The sequence below is a fragment of the Echeneis naucrates genome, chromosome 4 (assembly GCF_900963305.1).
Source record: "Echeneis naucrates chromosome 4, fEcheNa1.1, whole genome shotgun sequence".
Lineage (NCBI taxonomy): Eukaryota > Metazoa > Chordata > Actinopteri > Carangiformes > Echeneidae > Echeneis > Echeneis naucrates.
The window spans coordinates 16123841-16151796 of record NC_042514.1 but is presented as its reverse complement, the minus strand read 5'-3'; the positions used below and the strand labels follow the sequence as shown (position 1 = coordinate 16151796).

Sequence of the window (27956 nt, the reverse complement as noted above, 5' to 3'; positions counted from 1 at the left end):
TCCTCTATCAGAGCATATTGTCTCATCCTATTTGAAAAAAAGGATACAGATTTATTATTAACATAGCACAACAATGACCTCTAACCCTGTCGTTGCAAAGATAAAAGAGGCTGTCGAGTGTGATTTTTCCAAACATTATAAGTCCAAACCACAGAAAAAAAGGCTGCACTCATAGAAGAAAATGTATCCTAAAATACTGTTTAATTGTTGGTAAAGTGCCTTTAGTGTTTTTATATTAGTATAAGCAAATGGATGAGAAACACTTTTGATTTTTCCATTAACTGTCAGATGACTGATTTGCCTAGATCCAACTAACAAAGCATCACTCAACCACTGAAGCAGCAACAAGTCACCACAGAGGCAGCAGTAGGTTCTGAGGAACCATTTCGTGCCATTATGTATTTAGTTCTGTGTTAGTGGTAGCAACGTGATGCTCAGAGCAAAACCATGCCAAACCACGTGATTCATAGTTCTATAGGAAACACTCAGTCTTCAGTCATAGTCATAAACTAATAAAAGAAGCAGTGAAATCACCTCCCTGGCTAATTTACTGTTGAAGCTTACGATTTATATTTGTTGTATAATGTCAAAACATGACGTTAAGTTCACAGAAGTAAGAGGACAGAGTTTGAAAAATCGTGTGGCAACACAATAACATATATGCAATACTCTTATGTATGAGTATGATATATGGCACTTACACTTAAGAAAATAAAACCCTGAAATTATAGAGAAACCGAAAAAAAGAACTAATAGAAAAAATAATTCAAATCATACTTAAAATCATATTTGAAAAGAGTATTTTATGAGATATCAAATACTTACAGGCTGATAGTGAAACATCATTCAGCAGACAATAAAGAGTGACAATTCTAAATATGGTGGGAATAGATGGCTGAATGAAAAAAAAAACAAAAAAAACAACAAAAAAACAGCAAACACAATGAAGTCAACATGCCAACAGCATTCTCTCTTGCTCTCTAGGCTCTGAACCCAGATCTGACCCAGGGCTGATTTTAGATCAGGATAGGGAAAGGATGGGGGTTATCACGGTTTTCTACGAAGGATGGAATACATTTCTAGCTAGAGACCAATGAGGTTATTCATGCAAAGGTAAGGGTTGGTGGAGTTGATAATGATTGTGTGGGAACAGTTGTGTCATTCATACAGGAAGCGAGACTGACAGGGAGACATATAGGAGTAGTATTTTAATATATGAAATAAAAGGTATCGTGGGGGCAAGTGTGACATAGAGAATAGGAGAATGACCAAGGTGCAGGTTGTTTTAACCAAGCATAAGGATTGGTTGACTGCAGCTGTTTGGGGGTGCACAGAGTCATTTGGTCCTCAAGTGAGGCCCTATTGCCATGACAGTGACAGTACAAGGGGGATGATGGGAGTGAAATACATGTATGGTACTACCTAGGGGAGCAGGGGTCTTGGCCGGGGAGTAGCAGGGGGAGGATAAGCAGCTAGCAGGTGCCAATTGTCCTCCCCTGGGCTCCGCTGGGCTTTAACAGGGTCATATTCTGGGCAGACTGAACCCTCACCCTCTTCCATCTGAAGGACACAAGATGCTTACAGTGAGCCCTGCTGGTCAGTCAAACAACTCAACCAACAGTCAACCAAGTAGACTGTTGGTAGGTCAGAAATCGACAAAAGCTACATAACTAATAAAGCCTGCCTGTTAACTAACCAACCACGCTGCAAAAAAACATCGACTAACGATATAGTTTTTAACTGTTTTTGTAAACAACCAATATGGAAAATGGATTAAGATAATTCCTTGTTAAAGGAATCTTCTTTTCTAAAAGCTAGTTCAAGTGCTAAAAGAGGGCCTTGGTTTGGGTGGAAATGTTTTTTCAGTGATCCTTCTTTTTTTTTTTTCTTTCTTTTTTTTTAAATTCCAACAAGGAGATTAATTAGTCAGTTTGTAACCAAGTTGTCAGTCCATGCTGCACATTTGGGAGGCAGTTAACCGAAGACATTTCAAACCCTAACTCTGACTTCCTGGGCTCCAATTAATTCAAAACCATTCACAAGTGACCTCACTAATGATCTTCAGCATTGCATTCAACAAGTGCTGACAACACACAGCCAACTACTACTTTTTGCTTTAAGACACCAGCGCAATGCCAAGGTCTTACTTCAGTGCTGCCCCACCCCCATTTTAATTACTACATGCTTCAGAAAGTTTTAGTGGTTTGATGAGGTCACTGGGGGAGGCCTGCTATTCCTCACAAATGCAAAGATAATTGAACACTGGCAGGAGTGCTGGTAAGCTGAGATACAGCTGTAAAATTGAAAAACAAATAAGCAGAAAGAAGCAGCAGTTACACCAAATGTCTACAGAGAAAATATTCTTGCCAGTCTATTACCATTCAAACCAATAAACCTGCTCCTGAATCTGTCAGGAGCGCCATGCAATCTGATGACAAAAAAGACTGACTGAGACTGGAATTCCTTCTGCTAAACTGAATAAATTGCATTATAAAGCATGTTAAAATAATGCACACATATTTCTTGAATCTAGAAAGGCAACCTGTGTAGTTCTACCAAATGATAAAAACCAGTTTCTCAAACTGGTGAAACTTGATCTCTTTGCCTAAGGAGTTTTACACCTGAATTTTCAAGAGTCGACAGTTTATTTCTGCTCAATCAGTTTGTGAGATGGGGCCTACATTGATATAATTAGCGCATTTTAATATACACTTAGTTTCCAATATATTAGGTTCACCTTGCTAAAACCAAGTAAATTAACAGTCATGCAGTCTTTAAAAATGTTACGCTTAATTTTTGCAGTCAAGTTTTGATAACGTTTCTTGGGTATTGTCAATCCGATTTATATCAAGGCATTTGACAGAGTCAATGAAGAGTCAATGATGTTAAGATGGCTATCACCAACAATTGCATTAGGTGGAAGGTAAGACTTAGCAGATGTATTACACAACAGTGGTTTTTGCGAGGTGTGTATATTACAAATTAAGTTTAAAGCAACCCATTACAACCAATAAACTTCACCTGTTATTTTTTTCCTAGTGAGTCCTCAAGAACCATAAAAGCTAGTTTGTTATTAGCCAATAATATAAATGGTAAAGTTTAACCACATGATCTTGGACAGACTAATACAAGCAAAATTACAAATTTGAAATATTTTTTTAAGACAGAGGATGTCCAAGACCATGGATTTTCCTTTCACCTAAGAGAGCTCATACTATTGTTTGTATTTCCCTTTCAGGCTGCTGACAGCAATATCTAATATGACAGCTCCAGATCTTCAGTTTAAAATAACTGTGATAAAAAGACAGCTGTCTGTCATGCTATTAAAGCGACAGCATCATGCTGCTGTTCACAGCAGCCTGGACCAGTCAAAGAATCTGTCATGCAGCTGTAGCTTATCGGTCTTGTTCTGTGGGTCCACTGAAACCATGCATATGAACAACTCTGATGTAAGCAGTGTGTTCTGAAGAAGTGAAACCAGTTGTGGAGCATTTGGCTTCGCATAAGTTAAGTAGACCATTGCTACAAATATTTGGGGCAGTCCGATGGGCAACACCATGCAACTGTAATGTAACTCAAACACAAACTTGGCATGCCATACTGAGGTTGTATGACAAGGCCCCTGGCTGAGAGTCAGTAGGTGAGTCTGATCACATGCTTTGATTTAAGACTAATGGAGATGCAGGATGCTACATTCAGAAGTGTGCTTTTTCAATTAACCCTCAAGCCAACAAATAGGGTCCCTGTATGACAACACTGCTATCACAGTATAATGAGCTATGGGAGGGTTAATGGCAGTACCATGCTGCAGCAGGCAGGAGTGGTGGAGGTCTCAGCACAACATGTTAGCTTTCATGAAAATGTAACCCATGCAGCAAATGAAATGCTCAATGTCACATCTTCTGCATTGTAGCAAAGCACAAGAGGCCCAAAAGTATTTTTAACCCCCAATCACTGAGAATGCTGATTGGCTTGCCCAAGGCATGCAGTCACAGACATGAAACAAAATACCAAGTCCCAACACTACCAGCACACATTCTGATAGAAAGTGTACTGCCATTGTTAGAAACAGGACTAAGTAGGACTAGCTTGAGTCCAGACATGGGTGAACATTTCAGAATAATGTGATCGCAAACAGGAGTGCTTGTTCCATAAAGCAAAGTCTCTATGTTAGGGTTTGTCCATCTCATGCTGCAAAACCAGATCTCAACCTCTTCATCACTTTTAAAGCAAAGAAATCTTGAGAATTTTTAAGAATCTTTACAAAATCTAGCAAACGTTACAGTTTGTGACATCTGAACTCGATTATGTGAAGAATATATCTTCATATTTCATATTTATATGAAGAATATGTGAAGTGTTGAGTGTTGATTGGCAGTAGAAATAGTTCAGATAAAGGTATTCAAAATGCTTTCCGTACTATGGAATCAATTATTAATTGTCAAAAAAGAAAAAACAAACAAAAAAACACATGCGACAAAACAGAAGGTTTTCTGAAATTTAAAGCCTTAATGTGATATTTTCCTTTGCCACATATGATAATAAATATCTTGTAGCTGCATTTAAACACATGATTAACTGATTGCCTTAATCAATGTCTAAATACACATATTTTCAACGTAGTGTAAGAGAAGTTGGATTTAGAAACAAGGACAACCCGGTTCATGGTGGACCTTTAACAGATAGCTCTTGAAGAAAGCACTCCTGGGATAATTATTTTATTCAAATTGATTTTTAGATGAATTTTAAGCCCACGGCTGAATAAGTCTCATCTCTTCTACCTAATTTTGCCCAGCTGGCTCTTGGCTCTGGACAGAGGCTGCAGAGCGATGAAGTCATCACCTATTGCCACACGGTTGGAGTACATCTATGCCAGGGGTATACACAGAAAGGGCAAGAGGAAGAACACAGACACAGAGAGATTAGAAGTCAAGCTCTCAAATACTGTCGCGGGACACATTCAAGCACGCCGTTCATACTGACCCAAACATCGAATCAGACATACACACGAGACAAAACTGGACAAAGAGTCGAAACAAATACACATAGGAATGACGCAGACAGCTCTTGTTTCTCTGACGAATGAGAAGAGAGATTCTAAAACGTAAACAGTCTTCAGCTGGAAAATCAATGCAATAATATTGTGGGTGCATGGAAAGGTGACCATGCATACTGTGTGTTTGTCTGTGTGTGCATGTGGGGGAGTCATGCATTGTGTGTGAGCAACTTAACACTGCACTCTTTGTCAAAATAAGTGGATAACATGTGACTACAGATTCTGATAAAATAGTTAACTATTTGACAATGCAGCACAAAGAACTATTTCTCTCCCTGTCTTCCCCTCTGTGTGCCATGTTGATATTCTGGTTAATTTTCTCCCTTCAGGCTCTTGTTTAACACAGAAGTTTAACGACTGAAATGCATTCATGAGTTTTATTTTTTAGCAGTTGCCTGTAGGCAACTGGCAGGCAGACATTTACCTCATGTTTGACTTCTTGATTAATTTTTCATAGAAAGTTATATGATATCTTTTTTCTAATTGGGTCTTTAGCTTTATTTAAATAGCTATAACAATAGAGATGTCAGTGTGTGAATGGATGCACACATCCGAGATTGCCAAAGTTGCTACTCAAAATCAAATCAGATTTATTTGTATAGCGCCAAATCATAACAAAGTTACATCAAGGCACTTTACATATAGAGCAGGTCTAGACCAAACTCTTTAAAGAGACCCAACAGATCCCACCCATGAGCAAGCAACGACTGAGAGCAGATATAAGAAAAAACAACTTTGGCAAAGTGATCTGAGGACTGGTTTTGCCAGAAGTGACTACAATGTACCTTGGAGGAGGTTTACAGAAATATGAAATGCGTTGAAACCACTGACAATTAGATAAATAGACAGGGCTCTTACAGCAAATTGGAAATACAACCAGTGCTTTTAATCATAAAATGAATAATCCACTTCGTATTTTTGGCTGGAAAGGCTCCTAGATTCTACCACCACTTTCGCTTCCTCCCATTAATTCGTCTGTTACCTGACTCTTCTCTGTGCTGGTGGGCTGTAAATGTCTGTAGAAGACCTTCTTCACCACGTCAGGAAAGAGGCAAGTTATGACAATGATGATGATGGCAAACCAGGCTGAACCGCTGGACAACAGCTGCACGAAAACAAAATACATGTCCTGGGTATGGAGGAAAGGCCTGGGGGGAGATAGAAGTAGACACTGGTTACATATTATAGCAAAAGAAGAAAAAATAAAAATTTTAACGCCAAATTTTTATCTGGACTGAGTGGCTGCAGGCTGTGAAACACAGTCATAATTTTTCAAAGCAACAGCAGAGGTGGGCTGAAAGCCTTCAGTGTAAATTATTGTCACATTGGCAGCTAGCACTGCGTTCCTTTAATGATTTTACTGCTCACAGAGAGCGTGGAGTTAAAGGATCTGTGGTGATGTCTAAACAGTCACTATCAAATACTGTCAAGATGGCCCCTAGTAGTCTCAGTTGAGTAGACTGTTTAAAGTAGCCAAGATTTATCAGATCAATCCAACACTCTAAGTTAATCAAGGCACCAAATCTGGTGTACATCAGCCTTTTCATCCAGAGCCCCATCTTTGGACTATCTTAATTGTAGACATCTTACTTGACATTTTTACCAAGAGTAAAATGTCATTTTATGGATGTCATAGTGGCCCCTTGCAGAAGCTTTTTAAGGTACAAGTATATGTATATGACTTTGTAAGATGCTGATCTTACCATATGATGCCTCCATAGAAGAGAGAGAAGATGAAGTAGAAGGCAATCGAACCCCAAGTCACAAAATGGTTCATCCATGTCCAGAAATGAGTCTCTAAAGCAAGCTGTGTAACAGACGCAGCCATAACCATACAGGCACACAGGAGAGTGAGGGGAATAAAAAAAATTATATAATACACTGAGACAGGGTAGGTAAGGTCACAATAAACTACAGCTATCTGCTTCGGTGCTGTAAAAGAGACCTTCACCTCCAACCTGTGATAGATAAAATGCTGCTATTAATAATGACTGGCATCATCCCAATACTTTACAATGTATGTCAACAGGATGTCAACAGTGAATGCACACAGGAACTTCATCTTAAAGCTACATGAAGAACTCTATTTGACTGCAGAGAGCAAAATGACTAAATCACAGAGACAAACACAGGCACCCCAAATAAGATTAAAGCTCAATACTCATTAGTCTTTTACCTTTGATGAAGTTTCCTGACTCCTAAATTAGGAGTCAGATATAAGAAGTTCTTATATTGGGGTCTTTGGTTTGCTACAAAATTGCGCTGAACCAATTTGGATCCCTGCTAAAAAACAAACTACTCACAGACTAACCAACATGAAAGTTAGTCATTAAATTTTGTAAGTTTAAATTTTTAATAAAAAAAAAAAGGCTACTTATATAAGACATCATTGCACATAACACTATTCATAACTGCCTTGCTTTGAAAGCAGAAGATAAGGTGTAATTTACCTTTAATGTGACAGTGATGACCATGACGGTAAAGATCAATGTTCCAAATGTCCAGTTTCCAAACATCTAAATGAGAAATAAAAAAAACTTTGTTTAGTAGTCAACACTATTACATTGCAGCAACAAAGAAAACTAATTCAACCGAGAAATAATGCTAATGATCAAATACATGGACCCAATTAATCACAATTTAATCATTAAATTATATGATATGCCAGTGTAGCATTAATGACACTTAGATTAACATGCCAGTAATCCGAAACCATAATGAATAATTACACTTATTGTAAACTTATTATAAAGATATGATGATTTAAGACTCTTCAGTCAAACTACCAATCAGGAGAAAAATCAGCACGCACTCCACAATGTGAGTGTTTTAGTTTAGAGATGTGGAGTGAAAAGAAAACTTCACACAAGACAGAATTAACGAATGGTGCTGTATCATGGTGCCTATGATGAGACCTTGAACTCTGACTGCGTGACCACCATAAGCATCTCCGTGACTTTTTATGGCAATCATTTTACTTATGGTTTGAGACTCGTTGGGGGGGACATTGTTTCATTGCCAGCCAATTCAAGACCCTGCTGGAGTCTGGGCACTGAAAGTTAATGGCAAATGTCATATGTTGTATCCACAGATGCACTCCGGTTGGCAGACAAATATCCCAAGCCCCTTGAAAAGAATTACTAATTTTTTTCTTTCACAAACAACATTTTTTCTGCTTTTTTCTATCAAACTACATGCACTACATTATCTTCAGCTGCAGTCTCCTTGAACAATCAGCATCTTTTAAATGACAAAAGCGTGATGAGGAATCATCTTGATACCACTCTCTTTAACCCCCAAAAGAGACATACATTCATCTGTGGAGAAGAATCTTACCAGCTGCCTGTTAGCTCGCAAGATCTGAAGACATGCACAGCATGAAGGCAGAAGGAAACCAGTAATCAACAAAAGATAGAAGAAAAAATCCAGCAAAAGAGAGCAATAGGAGTGAGTGCATTCCAAAACTCAAAGCTTAGGACAGAGTGAAAGACAGAAAAATATGCAGAGAGAAAGCAAATAGAAGGGAATGGTCTTTGAGAAGAACCAGAGGCAAAAAATATGTAATATAGAATATACAGACCTTCCTGTAGTATATAGAATTTACTTATTAACAACTGAATGACAAACATGCTCAAACTGTAACAGACATAACCAGGATATATGAAGGGCTGTTTAACAAAGAGACTGAGGAGAATGAGGAAGAGCCACATCCACAGAAGAAGTCATTGCAGAAATACCAGCAGGTCTGATCAATAGCAACAATTCATCATAACATCCACACCCATTCATGCACACAAATAACTGTCTTGCATTTGTTTACTGACCAACATCTATTTCCTGAAGTAATAACCTCCAAATATTGCTTTGGAAAATAATCTCTGTGGGTATTCTAACATGGTTAGAGTAGAGTAAAAACATATTGCATATCTCATGAAGACGAACCTGTCCATTGCCCATAAGCGTGGTGTCTTCTCCCATCAGTATATATGAGCCAAAGAAAAAGACAAAGGCATGACTGAAGCCCAAAAGAGTCCAATACAGGAATGGCCGAAAAGACAGCAAAGCATTCTTGCTGATGTCCCTGCAGGGCACAAACATAGTTTCTTTAGATTATAAATGGTGTCATGATGCTTATCCTGCAATCTTTACTAAAATGCCTTAGGAAAGCTGTCCAGATAGATGATACATATGTGATTGGAAAAAAACTAGTAGTTAGTTACAATGGTTTCTTCTTAAGTATATAAAAACTAAGCTGTTTTCCAAAAGTAAACAAGTAGACTTACCTGTACAAGCCAGGCTTATTCTGTAGTACGTGCGGATGGACCAGCTGTTCAAACAAACTGTACACTAGGATGGGCAGCGAGGTGAAGCAGATGTTGTACAGTGTCAGATAAACACTGTCATACAGAGTCTGGGATGGACAGAGACAGTATTCACTCAACAAAAATCTATTAGCCAAAACTGAGCTTTCCAATACCTTGAACATAGCAGGCAAGGTGATAGACACTACATATTTATCATGTGGCATCCCATCTCCGCACTGCTTGTTGTCTATTATCCTAAATAATAAGAACGTCTCAGGACTGATATTTTATCATTAATAGCATAATAAAGCTTTAGTTTCTCATATCCAATGCCAATTCAAGTTTGATAAAATATTTTACATTCATTTTCATTAATTAAAGGTTTCAATCTTGTGTAAAATTAAAACTGAAGAATGGATTTGAGTGCAAAATGAGAGATTCATCATTTCCCCATGTCAATGATTGTTGATTGTTGACTCTTTTGAATCTCATGCATGTTAGCAAGTTAAAAATGAAAATCAATCTGGATATCAAACAAACAAGAATGCTCTCAAATAAGTAATGGTATAAATGGCATAAATGGCCTAAATGGCGCACAGTGCAACATCCAAAAAGTTGAGAGAAATAAAACGATAGAGACACTTACTTGTTGGGAAAACAAACAGAAGAACTGGTATAAAAACTGGGGCGTGATAAAACACACATTCTGGAAAAGAAAGCAAAGGAGGGAATGGTTAAAAATATTGTGGTGAAAGGATATGGCTGACAGTGTCAATGAAAACCTAACTTTGGTTCAGAGTCTCAATCTCATTAAAAGAATGCATTCAAATCAAGAAGAAATCAATGGTCATTTCTCACCTTGTAGAAAAAGTACTGTACAAGGGTAGCTATTCGAATGTAGTAGAAGTGACCGTGGACCAACAGTAGTTTAGCCAAGAACTTAAACCTGGCAATTGCATAGTCACTGTTTCTCACGGCCTGACGACCTTCCTTCCCCATGATACCTTGGGATATATGAAAATGCACATTAGAAATGAAATTGCAGATTAGATTAGAAAAACAATGGTATTTGTAACAACATCTTGTGTGCATTAAAAAATTTACCTATGCCCACATGGGCTTCCTGTATCATACTGACATCATTGGCTCCATCTCCAATAGCTAAGGTGATGGGTTTCTCTGGAGAAGTTTTTAAAAGACGTACCACCTGCACATAACACAGGGTGTAAGCACAAGGCTTATAAGGGCTTGATTTTCTCAACACAGAGATAATCAGGTCAGGAATTGATGTGATTAACAGAGATTTAATAGTGAGATGTCTGTGCATATACCACAGCACCGGTACCTTAGCCTTCTGCAGTGGAGCCATTCGGCAGCAAAGCACAGCTGAACAGTTTTTACACACTTCCATAAAGAGCTTCTCGTGTTCTCTCAATGCTAAAGACAAACTGGCCCCATCCACGACCAACCCGTGCTGTATAACATGGTCCTCCTTTATCCTGGGAACAGATGAAATGGAGAGGAAGTGTTAAAATAACATATACATATAACATATAAATTTGAATAGACAAATATTTAGATCGAGGAACACTTCTGAGTCATGTCATCTTTTTGATTATGAAATGTTATAGATTCATAGATTAAATCAATAGAATTAAATATTCAGGCTGAGGTTTATCACTGCGTTCTTACATCATGCTCTCTATGCACAATGCACAATGTTCTTATGATGAACATATGTCAAAAGGAGAATCACACACTCACCTCCTGGCCAGTCTACCGAGCTGCTCAGCACACTCATTGTCAGAGCGCTGCTGAAGGAGCTCTAGGATGTTCATGGTTCTGTGGAAGTGGCCACAGGACAGGCTTACACTGACTGCTGTTTCGTGCTTGTCCCCCGTCAGCACCCATACTTTGATCCCTGCCAGACGTAAAGCCTCGATGGTCTCCTGGACTTTGTCTTGGAGTCTGAGAGGAGACAGGGAGGAGAAAGAAAGATTTTGATGTGGATCTTTTGTATGTACAAGGTTTCCAGAGGATCATAAATATAATTACATTAGGTTGAATATAAAGCCCAGGTGGAATGAACATACAGTTCTGACTTGTGGTTAAGGTGATATACATAGCTGGAATTCTAACCTGTTTTCTAATTGCTGTGGAGTTAAAGAGGGAAACCCCTGAAGGCTTGTAGGTAAACTTCTAGACTAATTAGCTGAATATAGGGTGTAACTCTACCTTTTCAGTTCAAGCAACTGCTTTGAAGCCAACAAGCAATAAAACAAACAAAAAATATAGTTGCACTAATGAGCAATTATAGTTTTGACACATTTCTTTAACAGAATAAGATGAAACTAAAAGTTGTCATCATACATGGCTGAGTTAAATTTCTGATAAGAAGAGGTCAAAAACTGCCACTGAAAATGGGTAGCCCTTTTCTTCGGGAGGCATAGCCTATATTTGGCCATGGTTAATTTTTGTAAAGCAGTTGATAGGCACTGACTAAGATCTAATATTACCATGGCTGTCCGATTTACTTTACTCATACTGAAATGAAAAGGGGGAAACAACTCTTAGTCTTGTCTTTCCTAATGGAGGAGATCCTTTGATTGTGCCTGAAGAGGAAATCATTCCTGATACAGAAACAGTAGAGAGAAGTGAGAGAGAAAACAGACAGGATAAACAGAGTGGGGGAAGCAAGAGGCTTATGTGTTGAGCAGATGGCGAGCAGATGCAAACACATATCAACATTCATTTCCAGAGAGGCTCAGTGAGATGACATCTATAGCTCCCTGCTGACCATACATTGTTTGTTTGTTGGAGATTTTCCCCTAAGTGCGTTTCTGTTTTCTAGAGTTGTATAACCTCCCACTTCATTTATGCCTAAATGTCAGCTTTACTGTAGCTCCAAGCTCCTCTGTAGGTCACTCTAAAAACAGTTCCTCTCAAATCATCATAGTCATAAAACCGACTGCCAGATTTTGTGACAATAGCAATATAAAAAAAATAGCCTTGTGGAAACAAACAATGTGGTTCAGAAAAGAGAGAGAAAAAAAAAAAAATAAAGCTAACAGCATCCCTAAATATTTTCATATGTAACATATGGAAGGTAGCTATCTCTACCCTAAGCTTGAACTTCAAAAACATCAAATTAAATAAATTATGCATGGGCTGCGCAATGCTGTCCTACACTACTGCTGCCTATTTGTAAAGCAATGACATGCTGCAAATCTTCCTGTGCTGAATTTGAATGTGATGAGATTTAGTGAGGGCATTGCCATTATTTATTCTTTTTATTCCAATTTATTCTTTAAATGTCCATACTTGTCCTCCACCCCAGTTGCTCCCAGGAGCTGCAGGTCTTTCTCAATGTAGCTGAAGGCTTCCTGCAGTCTCTCTTCCCTCTGTTGCAGCGCTGTGCGGGCACTGTTCAGACGCCTATCCACTTCGATGTACTCCTCTGGGCTGAAGTGGCGACATGCTACCACTAGGGTCCGCAAACCTTTCTACAGTGGGAGGAAGAAATTGGGCGATGGGTAGAGGAAAAAGAAGAAAAAGGAGAGAGCAGATAAGAAAGAGAAATTTACATTAAATAATTAGGTAAAAATAAACATCAAAATAAGAGAAACAAGTTTGTGCGAAGAAAAACAGTAAATGGAACAAATTCAAAGGGTATAGGGAGGAGGACGACGAGGAATGAAAAAAGAAACTAGAAAAAAAAGAACAACAAATTCTCAAAGCTTCAAATCAGAGAGCCAGCCTACATGGGGGAGACCACAAATCAACCTTCATCCCAGTGGAATAGACAGCAACAAAGTTAAAATTACTCACTACAATGCAAGAAAATGTCAGGCTTATACCTTCACGAACATTTCAGAGTCAAATGTTAAAATTTTTGGTATGTTTGGGGAAAAAAAAAAATCGGAGGTTAATCTCCAAGGTGTTGAATGGGGTATGAGTTTATTTAATATATCAATGGCAAAAAACGCAGTTCATGTAAAAGAACGAGATATGATATATACAAGGGACATGCCAGCATAACAACTTCGACTCTAGTTGGTCTAGACATAAAACAACATATTATTTGACAGAAAATGTCATGCAATTATGTTCAGTCTATTGAACTAATAGCTAATCATATCAGAACACAAAGACTGAATGGATATGATTTTTGGAAAAGAAATTATTCCTCACCAGCGCAAATTCATCAACATGCAGTCTTGTCTTTTCTATCTCTCCACTGGTGGTGAAAGGCAAGATAGCTGATTCTGCTCCTTTGGTGAACAACACTTTGCCCCCTTAAAAGTACAAAAAAAGAAAGTGGCAAAAAAAAATCAAATCAAGTAAGGCTGTTGAAAATGCTTTATGATTAAATTCCACTAAGCACAGTATTACATTATTAACAAACAAAGGACAGACTTTAAGATGTTTTTTCCTTTATATTGTAATTTCATTATCATATTATTATATTAATTGCATTTGCTACATGCCTTCCATTTTAGTCATCAGTATATTACTGTGCGTGTTTATGAATGGTGAAATGAGAGACGAGTGATAATAGTCATGTAATGTATTCCATTAACCATTTACCAAAAATACTGATCTTAAGAGCATTGTGTTACCTGAGGGAGTCTGTAGTATAACGCTCATCCTCCTACGGTCAGCATCAAACTCTAACACATGGAGCAGTTTGTACCTGAGTGAGCAGAAGGGAACTTCACTTTTGACTGAATAGACAGGCGCACACCTAATTGGGGGCAGGTTCTTTTTTGGCTGCAGTCTAGAAACATGTTTTTGTTGCTATAGCATAGGGCAAGCATTCAATTACAGCATTGCCACTTGTTCGAGTCTTGTAGATTTTAACTGAGATTGGTCTTGCACAGTGTTAAGCAAAACAGTTTTGAATGTGTGTGAGAGGTGCACAGGTTGAGACGTACTTCTCTGACTTGCCAAATGTTTTGATTTCCATGGCGTCCCCACTGCTGCCAGTGAAGGCCACTCCGATTCTACAGAAAGACAGACAGATTTCAATTTTTTAGGAGAGTTGAGCATTCACGATAAGTTAAGGATCCACTTTGAAATTTACAGGATTTGTAGGTAATTTAGCCTTTAAAAGACAAAAAAAAAAAAAAAAAAATACCTAGAGCTATATTGCTCCCTTCTGGCTATTAGATATTTAATTTATCCAGTCTGTTCTTCCGGGACTAGAAGGGCTGATGGCTGCAGTTTATGATGCGTTTATACAGTGGTGAAATGAAATTTATAGGAGCAAAGACTCAAAAAAGGGGATTATTTTTCTATTTATAAAGACCAGAACAAAGTGCAAAGAAATGTGAACACGATAGATTAGTCAATTCTGATCAGTGGTGTCATTACAGTAAGAAATACAATTTCCTTTATTTACGGAGGATATGAGCATTCAACATAAAACACTGGTTGATATTTTAGATCCAAAGTGCATTTATGATGGCAAGTTAATGTTTAGATGAGTATTATATCAACTGGAGATTATTTAGGCCATTAATCCAATAGTGTCGCCTTTAGGCTTAAATCAAGAGGTAGGTATCTATAACTCCATAAGGCATGGAAGCACTGGCTCAGGGGTGCAGCTCCTCACTGCTAAACATAATTTAACTTGATGGTTTGAAAACTACACTGGCCATAATCGCTGACTTCATGCATCATGGAACCTGAAAGACTGTAAAGCAACACATTTGTCAGGTTAAATGGGTGCTACACAGCCCTATTTGTCGTTTGTCAGTTCTTCCTTGTTTCCATGTAGAACTGGATGATTTTGTTTGTTTCTTGCATCAACTACCCTTTTTCAACTCACTGGTATAGTAGAATTTGGTGATCTTCTGCATGATTTTTCCCCTTTGAGCCACTTTTGAGGGAGACCTGTTTGAGGGTTTTTAACAACTTTCTAGACATTAAATTCCTGCCCATGCTATACTTATGGGGCAGTAAAATGTACAAGTAAGAAATAGTGCCAATTTATATTTGACCAGTAGTCCAACCTCCTGATTTATTTCAACGTCCCTTGACACAAAGGGTGGTATAGCAGGCAGAATTTTACCCCATGTCAGCAAACAAGATATATATATATATATATATATATATATATACACACGCGCAGTGGCCAAGAACAGGAATGTGTAATATAACTGAAATTAGAAACCACTCTTCACCAATATTTTTGTTATCTGTTTTCCATCATAAGCACTCCTACATAGAAAACAAAAATCCTTGCAGAACACATAAGCTCTTATGGAAATTTCACTCCACAAAAGACATGAAGGGAATCTTTTTCCATTCTTTATTGGTAGTGTTCACATTATTTGGGATGAACCTCACCTTTTTGCTGCCTCGACTAAGGCTTTCTCATCTGGGGAGGAGGCATAGTATTCCATGTGATTGGAGGAGAAACCGTTTACATGAGAAAATGGGTCTCCTCCACCAACCAGGCAGTCTGGCTGGTCATAGCTGATCTGAACTGTGTGACACAACGACACCGCCTTGAGAAATAACAATTCCTCACCAATCTGGATGGAGAGAAAACATGTAAGAATAAACATTGTATGTCATCAAGAAAAACACAAGTGATCATTTGCAGTCCTACTCCTTAGTTCAACAAGTGTTTTATTCAAATTGTCCACTGATGAGTATTTAAATGTCTTCAGGTAAAAAAAAAAAAAAAAAAAAAAGACAGCTATGCTTGTTTGAGAGGGCAGCTGGTAGAACAGCATGCAGTGTGTGTGTGTGTGTGTGTGTGTGTGTGTGTCTAACAGAAGAAAATGATTGAAATGTACTCCACTCACCAGGTGAGGCGAAGAACTATCTGTTGAATCGTCTGACATTCCCTCTGGTACCAATTTACCATTAACTTCCCGGTACTTTGTTCCATTAATTGAACACTCACGAAACTGCATCTCGTTTTCTGTAAGCGTACCCGTCTTATCAGTGAAAACATATTCCACCTAGAAAAAAAGAAATGCAGCAATTAGCATTAGCTATTACCTATATGGATTAATCAGATTTTTTTTTATACATTTGACATATGTAACTAGACTTATTCCAATATAATAGTAAAATTATATAAATAATAGATTATCTAATAATCACAATATATACAAGAAAAAAATAATATTTATTATAGTACTTATTTTACAGTACAATACAAATTTATACTTTCTCATTTTCTTAAGATTAAATTAAATTTACATAAAATAAAAATATGCCTGATATAAACAGACATCTATGTAAGAATTTAACTAACTGCTGTACGAGTATGTATTTTTATTACATTGCCATATTTCTGTGTGCACATATTCCTTTTTCATACCTGCCCCAGCTCCTCATTGAGGTCTGAGGTGTTGACCTGAGCTTTCTCATCACTTTCCTCATGGTAAAGGTCTAAATCCCAGCCAATAAAAAAGGAACCCAGGAACTTCTGCATCTCCACAGTAACATAGAGTGAGATGGGGATGATGAAGTTATAGAGAACCAGGAATGCCAAGAAGTCTGAGATGAACTTCAAGATCTAAAGGAGGTAGGAGAGAGTTTGTTTTTATTAAGAAGAAGAAAAACAAGAAAATCCAAACAGCCAATGAAATGTGAACTAAACTTAGATAACACAAATGTAAGGGTACTTACAGGTTGCATTGTTTTAAATTGTAAGGAGCAATAAGATTGGAAAAAAGTATGCTTAATACACATTTAAGTCATGCACAGAATGGGGCTACTTCAGCACTGATCCAACTAAATCAAAGTGGGCAGTGTAATCCACTCCCATAAAGGAGTTAATTACTTTGCATGACAGGAAAGGGGAGGGGGTAGGAGGCAGAGCATCAGCAGCTATGCAAAAGCTTATGCAAAAGTTTATGATATGAATGAGATGGAACTGAGCTCTGGCCAACTTAAACGTCAACAAAATTTTGATGTCTAAGAGCAGATAATAAATGCAATATTATAGAATGGTGAAAAGTTTTGTTTGTTTTTTTTTTATACTTAAATATTGTAATCTTGAGGTCTTTATGCCTGAAATTGAGAAAAATTCCAGACCTTTAAAAGACAGAGAACTTGATGTATTGCATCTTAAAACAGTGATCCTATAGTTGCTGGTATTCCTGTCTTCGGGGGATGCTCAGTTTACAACTGGCCGATTACTGCTTACAGCTAAGCCGATGGGCTGGTAGACTAGCCCAGTGACATGCACTTCCTTCATTATGCCTCGTTACAAACTTTAGAGGTAGTCAACTCCCCCACCAGCACCATTCCTGGGTTCTGCATTTTTGAGTGTGTATATATGGATAGCATGAATATCACAAACTCTGCTAAATTGCTTTTGTAAAGGGGAGGAAAAAGCCTGTCATATTTTGGTGACAAGATGAAAGTGGAAGAAGGTGTAGATTGCAGTTATGACGAGAGACACTGGAGAGAACTGACATGTTCTCATGTTTCTTATCTCTGGGACTCATAGTTTGCAATACATATAAACAATGAATCAAAAAGAATGTATTGCTCTGATGCTTGATACAAAGCAGACGAACCGGACTGCTGTTTCTCTCTTGTTCAGTCTTTTGGTTGTAGAAAGGCTCATCCCACTTGTCCTCTGCCTGCCAGGCATACTTCAGGATGGTGCTGAGAATGGCCTCAAACAGCAAGATGCCCAGGTAGATAATTAGGAAGGTATTCATAGACCTGATGTAGGAAAATATGTACATAAAGTTGAATGTTCATTAGAATATGAGAAAACAGCAATATCTTGCTCTCTTTGAGAGGACACAAAGTGCTTACTTTTCTACTGCAGAGCGTTTCTGAGACTTGCACTTGTAGTTGAGGGCCATTTTAGACTCCATTCCCGTGTAAACTGCCACACCTACAACATCAATGATAATATTAAGATATTAGTGGAGGCCCGTGAGACATTAATCCGACAGATAACTGAACAAGTTCTAAATGAAGCCAGAAGAACAGTAAACACAAAAATTATTCTCATAGCAGCAAATTGGCTTTAATTGTCAATGACAAACATTTACAGAATACGCACAATTTGCACTCTATTGAAGCTTTGGGACATTGCTGTAAACATGCAGATGAAAGAGGATGTTGAACATTGAGTGTGAGAACAGTCTTCAGTCAACATAATCAGACCTCTGCCGTATGAAAGGCCGGCTCTACCCATAGTGTAATCAAGCTTGTCTGTTTGTGTCAGAGCTGCAACGTGGCAGAGTCACCTCACCATCAAACTTCCAATATCAGTTAGAGGTAAGTTGCTCCAGAATAGTTATGTTTGTCATTCTTTCTCTCTCAAATCTATTTGGAACTGCTCGTTACAAGAAATACTTAAGCCCTTCAGCTGTCTCTCTATCAGATTGAAGATTTGGGTTATTTTACATTTCTTTTGTTTCTCATGGTACTGACTCACCAAATATCTCTTTGGTATTTTTTAACCTGGCCCCCCGTAGCAGCAAATTCTCTGGACCCAGTGGCCTGACACAAGAACAAACACAAAATAAACACAGAGAAAGATGGATTGTGCTACATGATTGTGATACATAAGTGACACGGTATGACCTTGATAAATATAAAATAATCAAACTCCTCTTTTGGCAAAATCTTGCTAATGATAAATTACGCACATCAACTTAAAAGTCAGTTTTTTGAACAGAAAAATTTTGATGTTTGACGAATGAAAGACACGTTTGACAGCCTTTTTCCTTATGCTTCTGCTTCTGCTGCTGTCCACTCGTATTTGGTTGTAGGTGCAACTTAAATGCCTTAAATTATCCAGGAGCTGTATTGCGCATAACTTGTTTAGCAATATTGTGACCCTGTTGTATAAGCCCATTTCATTGCTTTTAGTTAAAGTTGGAAAAAATATAATTACTAGCTAAATAAGCTGGATATATCTCATCTCACCTTACTATCTCTTCCCCATGCTGAGTCACTGTAATCCGACCAACAAACCTGAAAAACACCAAAGGCAGTTTAGTTGTGTGGTCTAACAGTGGCAGTAACAACATTCACAAACATCAAAATAAAAAAAACAGGCCTCTTGAAGAAATCAGGTGAAAACATTGGAGGGGCAAGTTTTCTTTTGAGGAATTGGAATGACAGGCGAAAATACACCTTACATACAAAGCAATCGAGAGAGGGGGGACTGAGAAAGCTGTCATTCAAAGAAACGGCCTGATCTAAAAATACACTGATCGATCCTTGAGTAGCCAGCTGAGACAGATAAGAGGAATAGGTGTTGAAGAGGTGATAAAGTCATCTCACACCATCATCCATTTAATAACAGGAAATTTCCATTATGTATCAATCATGCTAGTTTTTAAAATGGTCTTTGGAATACACATGAAAATAAAGTTGTCATGATTGATACCTATAATGTAACAGATATGAAACAAAAAGATTAAAAAACTAAAATACTTCAGTATTGCTGTATGAGGCTTCCAAGCTGATTTTTGACCTTCTAATAAGGTTTCGACTGTGAGTATCCTTCGTCTATTTCAAGAGTAGTCCAACTGTATTTTTCATTTTGTCACCTTAAAGTGCTTATTACCTGTACAGGTCTGCTTCCGGTTGTTGACACTCCACCACAGCCTGCAGAGATTCCAGCTGGGACACTGACTGACAAACTGAAGTCTCTGCCACAGAGAAATGGGTCTAAAGACAAGTAAATGCAAAGGAAATTTGCTGATGAAAGCAAATCCTTATTTCACAATGAAGATACTCTTTTCAGTTTATGAGGGAGAAGGTTTCATACACAAAACAATGAGCACCCATTAAGAATCATGGTCACACAAATATGATGTTAGAACAAACAGCTCTCTATTTAGGAAACAACCAGTTCAGTTAGTTGGTGGTGCTCTGCAGGAGAGGAACCACCTAAACTGTCAACATAGCCATTAAGAACAAGCGCTTGGTTAAGGTAAATGTGGACTAAAGACCAGCGGATTAGTGGAATAATTATTTGCATTATTAATAAAACAAAGGAGGGGTTTCAGAGAATGTTGTTCACGGTGGAGTGAGAATGCGTCTAAAAAGTTAAGTTGGCGTGAAAGATCAATGTATTTAAAAATTTTTTAAATGTTAAAACACATCATAACAGTTTGTAATGTTCACAGAGATGAATTAGCAACTCCATAAACTCCAGACAATTGCAACAGAAATCAAAGAAATATGGAATTCGCATTTTATTATTCACAGACATCAAGTAATTGCGGGGGAATTCACACCTGCATTTTTGATTAGTCTGCCATGCCAGGCATACATTACGAAACCCTGAGAACAAAAAGACAGTAACTACTGTTGTATGACTGTACTATACAATATGCAAACAGTTGTTATTAATGTATCAAAAGGTGCATAGACAGTACAAATACACTTCTAAGAGAAGAGGTTTTATACTGATGTTAAATAATTATGTCCAAGTAATTTCAAAACTTTTCCAAGGTATGCAGACACACAAACTGGCATTGTGATGTGACAAATAGACAGAGGTCTACCAAAACTAAACTCAGACCAATTAAAGACCAACTCTAATCATATGCAAATTCTCTGACTGCTGTTTTGTATCTGTGCCAAATTTATTTTTTGTTAACTAATATACCATGAGTCTTTCTATCTCTTCATGTAAAGAGCTAATATTCCATTAGCACCTTATGCTCCTGGAGTATCAACATGCTATAAACCCTCTTTTTCGATGCATCCCCACTATCACTTTCATAAAAACATCCATAAAGCCCCACTTTCTGCTGTTCCTTAGAGCACAAAGCTGCACATCTTACACAGTAACCTCTGGAGTTTTGGACCACTCATGGTCAAATATATTTCATGAGTGTGTTCCCACTTTTTTGAATTGTGTAGACAGATGTAAATTAGGTGGCTTGGAGTTTGTATGACCAATGAGTGCTGACAATCTTGTTTATTCAATCAATCAGTTGATTAAACCACGAACAACACTCTTTTCAAAAGAAGGAAAACAGAACTTTCAGCCCGTCTGTTAAACATTTTCACACTACTTAAAGACAGCACCAATGATATTCTCCATTACAAGCCGATGTTACCACGCATGTGCGTGCGTGCACACACACACCTTAAGGTTCGTCTCTCCATCAAGGCTTGCCGTGGTGATGTGACAGGTGCCATCTGCACGATCTGATGAAAGCAACACTAAATCAGCAGGGAACGTTTCATCTTTCGCCACGCGAACAATGTCTCCTACCTAGATGGAGATACACAGACAAATGTTTCATGGATTTGTAATACTTCTTTGTGTTAATTAAATTTCCTATTGTATAGAACAAACATTAATCTCGATTCTTCCTTAGATGTCTCGTAATCTTACAATAAGATTTGGATTGGCATTCACAAAATGTTCTCTCCTTGCCAACTATGACTTTCAGCGTGTCACACTAGCCTTAATATTATTGGTTTATTTACACAGTATGCCCACTGTGTCAGTTTTTTTAAAATGCATTCCACTTAAGTGTATGGACAGCAACTTAGGAATTTCATCGCATTGCAAATTCGCATTTACATTGTTTTTTATTACATAAAATCTTTCAGGTCTGGTGACAGCAGGTACTCTGGCTGGGATTGGGTCAAGAGCAGCAAGAGCTTCGACCTTGAGAGAATAATTTCTGTGCAACTTAAGTACACACGCTGTTTAAAAAGGGTTGCATTGTCCCCAGACACACCAGTCATAAGTTACAGTGTCCACATAAGGCACATTATCAGTGACAGGGGACATAATAGCAAAACATAATTCTAATGGGTGTGCAGCAACTGTGTGAATGGCTCACAAGTGGGTTACAATAATTTACCACTAGTCTTTTAAGAAATGACAGGCTCCGAAGAAAAATAATGCACCAAGTATAACACAATCCCTTAATATGGATATGCCACACATTTGCAGACAAATTCATATCACAGAACATTCTATGCCCACTTGTGTTAAGATAATACTTTATTTCTCCCACATATGGGTTTGATACTTTAGTATTTGATAATCTGACATAAAGTGCTCCTCTCAATGTCAACACGTCTTATATTATCTTTCTACACAGTCTAGTTCTACAGAAATACTGTTAGCACCAGGAATTTAACAGTAAAGCTCAAGTGACCTATTGGCTATGAACTGTGAAAAGCTATGTTTAGATCCTTTAAGGTGCAGGCTTCAGCCATCTTACCCTGATGTTCTTAGATCTTGTCTGGACCAGACTTCCACTCCGAACCACAAACACTGGAGCCCCATTCACCTCGTTGTCTGCATTGTGTCTCAGCCAGTCTTCATAGCCCTATGAAAATACTCACTCAATAACCAATAAAATAGACTTGACAATGGGCAGTTGCCAGCTTCAGTATGCAACTTTATATAATTGCTTAACAAGCAAAACTCATCAGTTCACTTGACTTTTGATGGATCAAGTGAACTAAGTTGTTGATCTTACTTCAACCAAATTGTTTCATCAGTGCCAAGTTAATTTTTAGTTGCATAATATATTATTGTGAACATGCCCAGATTTGTTTTGTTAATGAATTTAAATGCAATTGAATTAAGGTGAAACTGGTTGGGTTTCACAAGTTGTTGACTATAATTAATCTAACTTCATACTTCATGTGTTAGTTCCCATTTTGTTTATTTCCTAACAAACAAGAAGCTATGATGTGCTTTTGTTCTCACCTGTTTTATGGCAGTTACTGTGATCACAAAGATAAGTGGCAGACCACTGGTGACTGGGGAAGTTGGGGTATCGATCATTAACTGAAAACATAAATAAAGAAGAAGAGAGCCAGCGATGACAGCAAATTGTTGACACATACATAAAAAAATATCAAAGATTCAGCAAGAGTGGGTGTGCCACATTTGCAAGAAAACAAAACACAACTGAGAGAAGTAGCAGCTAATGTGTCAAACAGGAAACCTCTTTCACTTCCCTCAAAGGTTAACTGTCACTTTGGAGGAGGCCACCATAGACACACACATAATAAAGCAACACTTGAGTCAGTGATGAAGCATTTTCAGAAAGATTCCCTAAAACTGGAATGACACAAAAAGAAAAAAAAAAGAAAAAAATTCAAGCAAACTGCTTTTGTTTAACGACATATATTTAAACATAATAAAAAGTACACTTTCTAATAAATGTTCAAAGATATATCATCTATCAGATATAAGGCCATAATTATATGCATGCATATATATATATATATATATATATATATATATATATATATTATGCCTACAGTCCTTGTAGACGATTTAATAGTATTACTTGCCGCTAACCATGGGGAAAAAAGAAGAGATAGGACTTGCAATAAAATCTTTAAACTCATACCATGGTGATATGGTGACAATGCTAATGTTAACTCTGTGGTTATTAACCACCTATGGACCTAGAGAGCAATGCCTTACTGAGCGAGTCCTCCTCTTATTTGTTCTCAGAAGTGTAAAACACACTCTCACTGTAGTTCATCTCTCAACAGCTGGTGGCGAAGTGCAGATAAAAGCGACAATGTCCCGGCAAAGGCGGGAAAGAAATAGATGACGCAAAATAAGCTCAGATGTAAAGAATCCAAGTTTCATTAAATTAGGAAATTTTAATATAAATCGAAAATTTGCTCACACAATTTGGTACACCAAAAGCATATTTGAAGCATATTTGAGGATTTAACACTCTCATTCTAATAAGAATATACATACCAAGGCTTTTCTTTATTTTAATTAATATATCTCAAGCCACCTGAAAGTGGTAAAATGGACCATCCAAGAAAATGTCATGCTTATAAGTTAAAGAGAGGCCCTCCTTTTAGTGATTTCAGACTAAGCTGACTTCAACTTCACTGACAAGCTGGGTGGGTGAAAAGAGAGCCTTTTTTAGACACAGTCAAGTCAATTGCTTTGGCTTCACTACGCAGAAGTAGTCAGAAAATTTAAAAGCCAAATCTTACTTCAGCACAGGCTGAGTTATGCAAAGTGAAGGCCTAGCATTCAGGGCTTACTTAGTCAGACATATATTACTTAATGTGTGGTGCATCCGATACACTGTATCATGTTAATAGAGAGAAAGACCTGTCTTGGCATCACCTCTGCTCCATGTTCCCACAGTACCATCTGCTCTAAGAGTTACCTTTAGTTATAACACACTACTTCTCACTTCCCATGGTAACTTCTTCTTCCCTACTGCTTATATTTACTAGTGCACTTTTAGTACTACCAGGTTGAAATCACTGTATGTTCTCTCTAAGTTTTGTTTGTATTTTCCATTGCATCTTCTCTCCTCCTGTTCTTGTTCTCTCTCCATCCCTCTATGTGTAAAGTGGCTAGGTCTTGTTATGATTTGGCACTAAATAAATACATTTGATTTGATTTGATTCTCTGCTGAAACCTTGAAATAAAAGAGTCACTCGTTCATAATTGAAGAGAAAATTCACCTGCAGTAGGGGATAGGGGAAATGTTTTTACCTGTACAAGGAAGATAATGAGAAAGTAGAAGTTGGCTATCCTTCTGAACTGCTCGAACAGATTCTTGGGCACAAAATTCCAAATTGTGTACTGAAAGAGAGAAAAAAATCCGTTTGCACATAAACAAATGTGAGACAGCAAAGCAAGTCAATTTCTGGCTGGAACTATTCAAACTACAAATAATTTATTTTTACAGGAAACTAAGGACTAGCAGTTCAGGTTAAAAATCATGTCTGGCATAGATATATGCCTGACAAAAATAATTAATCTGTTTTCAGACAACTCCGAGTTGTCACCAAAAACACTGAATAAAATAAGACCTAACAGCTTCAATTAACAGAAATTGACATCCTGAACTTATGTAGCATGACCTCTAAAAATGTTAGTGACTGGTAAATGACTTCACTATGAGTACACTGCTTCAGAAAAGATCTCCCTGTTCACTGCTTTCACTGTTTTTGTTTTACTCTAAAGTTTCAGTTCATTGCTTCCAGTTTAGCATGACCCACAAACAATAACAGTGAGAGAAAGAAACTGCGGCTGTGCCTAGTTTCCAATAAATTTATAGGTTTAATAATTTGTTTTCATACAATAAAAAAGTAATCACATTAGAACACTGACCCACCAAAATGTTTGTTTTTATTTGAGATGTCTCTTTCTCTTGAAAGGTATGACTTAAAATCAATGTAATTCTTCCTGAGGTAACGTCAAGCTACTGTCAATCGTGGAATCAACTCCCTATTCAGTTAGACATCACAGCTGGAAGTAGACAGCAACTTCTGAGGATGATTATCATTTTATTCTGTCCTCTTTCAACTGACCTACTAATCCTCTTAACAAGATAAATCTTTTTTTTGTCTGAGTTGATCCTGTTATCATCAAATGTTATCATCAGTGCTTCAGCCCTCATCTCTCTGCCACTGCATTTTTTTAAACACTGGACATGCTGGAGCCAGAATCAGTTTAAGAGTCTCTTTGGGCAACATTCTTTTCCTCAGGCACGTGTTGCCATTTCTCAGGCTCATGCAAAATGTCACGATTAATATCTCTCAAAAAGCAAAGCCTAAAACCACCTAATTTGTGAATAATATAAATTTTATTTATTATAAAATAAATACTAATTGCATCTATTTAACTTGTACTTGTGGCTAATGATACTAAAAGGATTTTCTGGTAATGTTTTTGAATCTTGTAGAAATGTGTAAAATAAAACAAAGAGCTTTAGTTTCAAGATACAAGTTAAAGCATTCTGCAGAATAAAATGATTTCCTTCTTACATTTTAAAGACAATAAAATTACATTGTGTAGACAAAAAAAAAGTACACATTGCCTTTTGCAAGGGACAACAACGGAATCTTGTGCTGATAACATTGAGAAAATTGCAACACTGGATTAGGCAACATTTAGTACCTTGGATGATATGATTCTGTTGTCAGCAAAGCGTTGGGGGATGTAGTGGCCATGCTGGGGGAAACGGTTTGCTACATAAACCGTCCTGGTCTCACTCTGATGAGGTGGGTCAAAGCCCTAAGGGAAGGCAGGATGCATGGGAAGAGAAATGGTGTGGAGACAAGAAGAAAATGACTAACGGTAAGTTAAATAGGAACTTATTATTCATTTGCAGGTAAAACACAACTCTACCTTACACCAAGGTCGATTTGATAGCACCAGCATCAGTTTAGCACACACAAAAAGTGGAATAATTGTTGGATTTTCACTGAAAGATTACTTTTTAAATATCCTTAGACAAATACATTAGTATTATAGATAACTGACTGAAATTAGAGCTGGCTTCTGGTACACAGGCAAAGTAACATTGGTCCTGTTCACACCTGGCATTACCATGCATGTCTCAAGTGACCACTTGTGATCGGATCTTATGGCCTCCTCTACATGCAATAAGCTAGTTAATGACAAATGGTATGTGCTTGTGTGTCAATGCAAGTGTGAGAAGGATGTTAGCGCTAGATGTGAACAAGCTATTATAACCTCTTATTTATTTATTTATTTATTTTACATTATTAATGTTATATTGTTGGCAAGAGAAGCAAAACTAATCCACTCCCTAACTCCCTTGGGCAAACATTATGCTTTTCTATTCAACAGGGTTTCAGGGACTTAGCAAGGGTTCTTTTGGGGATTGAGGCATCATTCAGTATGAAAGAGAGCATAAAACAGTACCAGAAATGTTGCTTCTGGTACTGTGTTTCATGCAAATACAGATGGTGACATAAACTTACAGTACAAGCCACCATATAGTGAATATCTTTTACTTAATTAATATTACTGCATTCTATATGTTACTACACTGTATGAGTACTGGGGCTTGTATGCAGCATGACATATCTTCCCAAGACCGCAATTATAAGCAGAAAAAAGAAGGTATAATAAAAATATTTTTAATGACCAATACAGACCAATATGCACACACAAAGGAATGTATCCAAACCATGTCACTCACTCCTAACAATGACTGAACGCTCAACAAGGTCTCATCATTTTGTCCTACTGAAATCTTCAACAAAATTATTAGAAATAATAACTTTTTAATTTCCAAGATAGAACTTGGCATCAAACATTTCTCTTCCTGTCTTTCCCTGACTAAATGCAGTAATATACTTTCAGGGAATTAAAAAAATATATTGAGATTTTGCCTTGCTACTGACCCATTCTTTTCCAATTTGTTCAAAACTTTTAATGCCTTTCGTCTTAATTACAGCTCCAGTCAGAGAGAGAGAAGGGATGATATACAGCAAAGGGTCTTGAGCAAAGTCAATCCACAATCCTGCACTGAGGACTGAGTCATTATGGTATACACTCTACTAGGTGATACACTAAAATGCCCCCAGTTTTAGAATACATTTTGTCATTTCCATGCCTTTACGTTAATTTTTGTAGCTGAATAATAGAGGGGTACAGTTGAGACCATTAAAATAGCAGAAGCAAAATATATATTGACTTCAGCTTCTAAACTTCCATGTGTGCAATGTAGCCTGAAACAGCATAATTATTTTCTTTTGGGACAGAGTCCCCAGAGTCAAGCATATAGTATGTACACTGGAACTGCATTACTCTCCCAATTTGACTGAAACTGATCCAGTCATGGCACAGCACCATTCCTCTACAG

The 27956-nt window shown here is 37.5% G+C and overlaps 1 protein-coding gene across 1 annotated transcript in view; it reads right to left on the bottom strand.

The window, feature by feature from the left end:
* The window catches only part of LOC115041808 (probable phospholipid-transporting ATPase IF), a 41474-nt gene that overhangs the window by 9714 nt on the left and 3804 nt on the right, over positions 1–27956 (bottom strand). The window contains exons 2-28 of the mRNA XM_029499598.1: positions 26240–26356; positions 24830–24919; positions 23051–23131; positions 22557–22664; positions 21461–21589; positions 19925–20028; positions 19279–19326; positions 18785–18849; positions 18154–18235; positions 17907–18057; positions 16700–16897; positions 16068–16334; positions 15712–15899; positions 14295–14363; positions 13980–14053; positions 13552–13655; positions 12682–12863; positions 11125–11328; positions 10706–10859; positions 10465–10567; positions 10219–10364; positions 10007–10066; positions 9340–9467; positions 8999–9137; positions 7507–7572; positions 6760–6863; positions 6039–6204 (exon numbers count right to left, since the gene is read on the bottom strand). Coding sequence (XP_029355458.1) covers positions 6039–6204; positions 6760–6863; positions 7507–7572; positions 8999–9137; positions 9340–9467; positions 10007–10066; positions 10219–10364; positions 10465–10567; positions 10706–10859; positions 11125–11328; positions 12682–12863; positions 13552–13655; positions 13980–14053; positions 14295–14363; positions 15712–15899; positions 16068–16334; positions 16700–16897; positions 17907–18057; positions 18154–18235; positions 18785–18849; positions 19279–19326; positions 19925–20028; positions 21461–21589; positions 22557–22664; positions 23051–23131; positions 24830–24919; positions 26240–26356 — 3327 coding nt within the window. The remainder of the gene's footprint in view (positions 1–6038; positions 6205–6759; positions 6864–7506; positions 7573–8998; positions 9138–9339; positions 9468–10006; positions 10067–10218; positions 10365–10464; positions 10568–10705; positions 10860–11124; positions 11329–12681; positions 12864–13551; positions 13656–13979; positions 14054–14294; positions 14364–15711; positions 15900–16067; positions 16335–16699; positions 16898–17906; positions 18058–18153; positions 18236–18784; positions 18850–19278; positions 19327–19924; positions 20029–21460; positions 21590–22556; positions 22665–23050; positions 23132–24829; positions 24920–26239; positions 26357–27956) is intronic.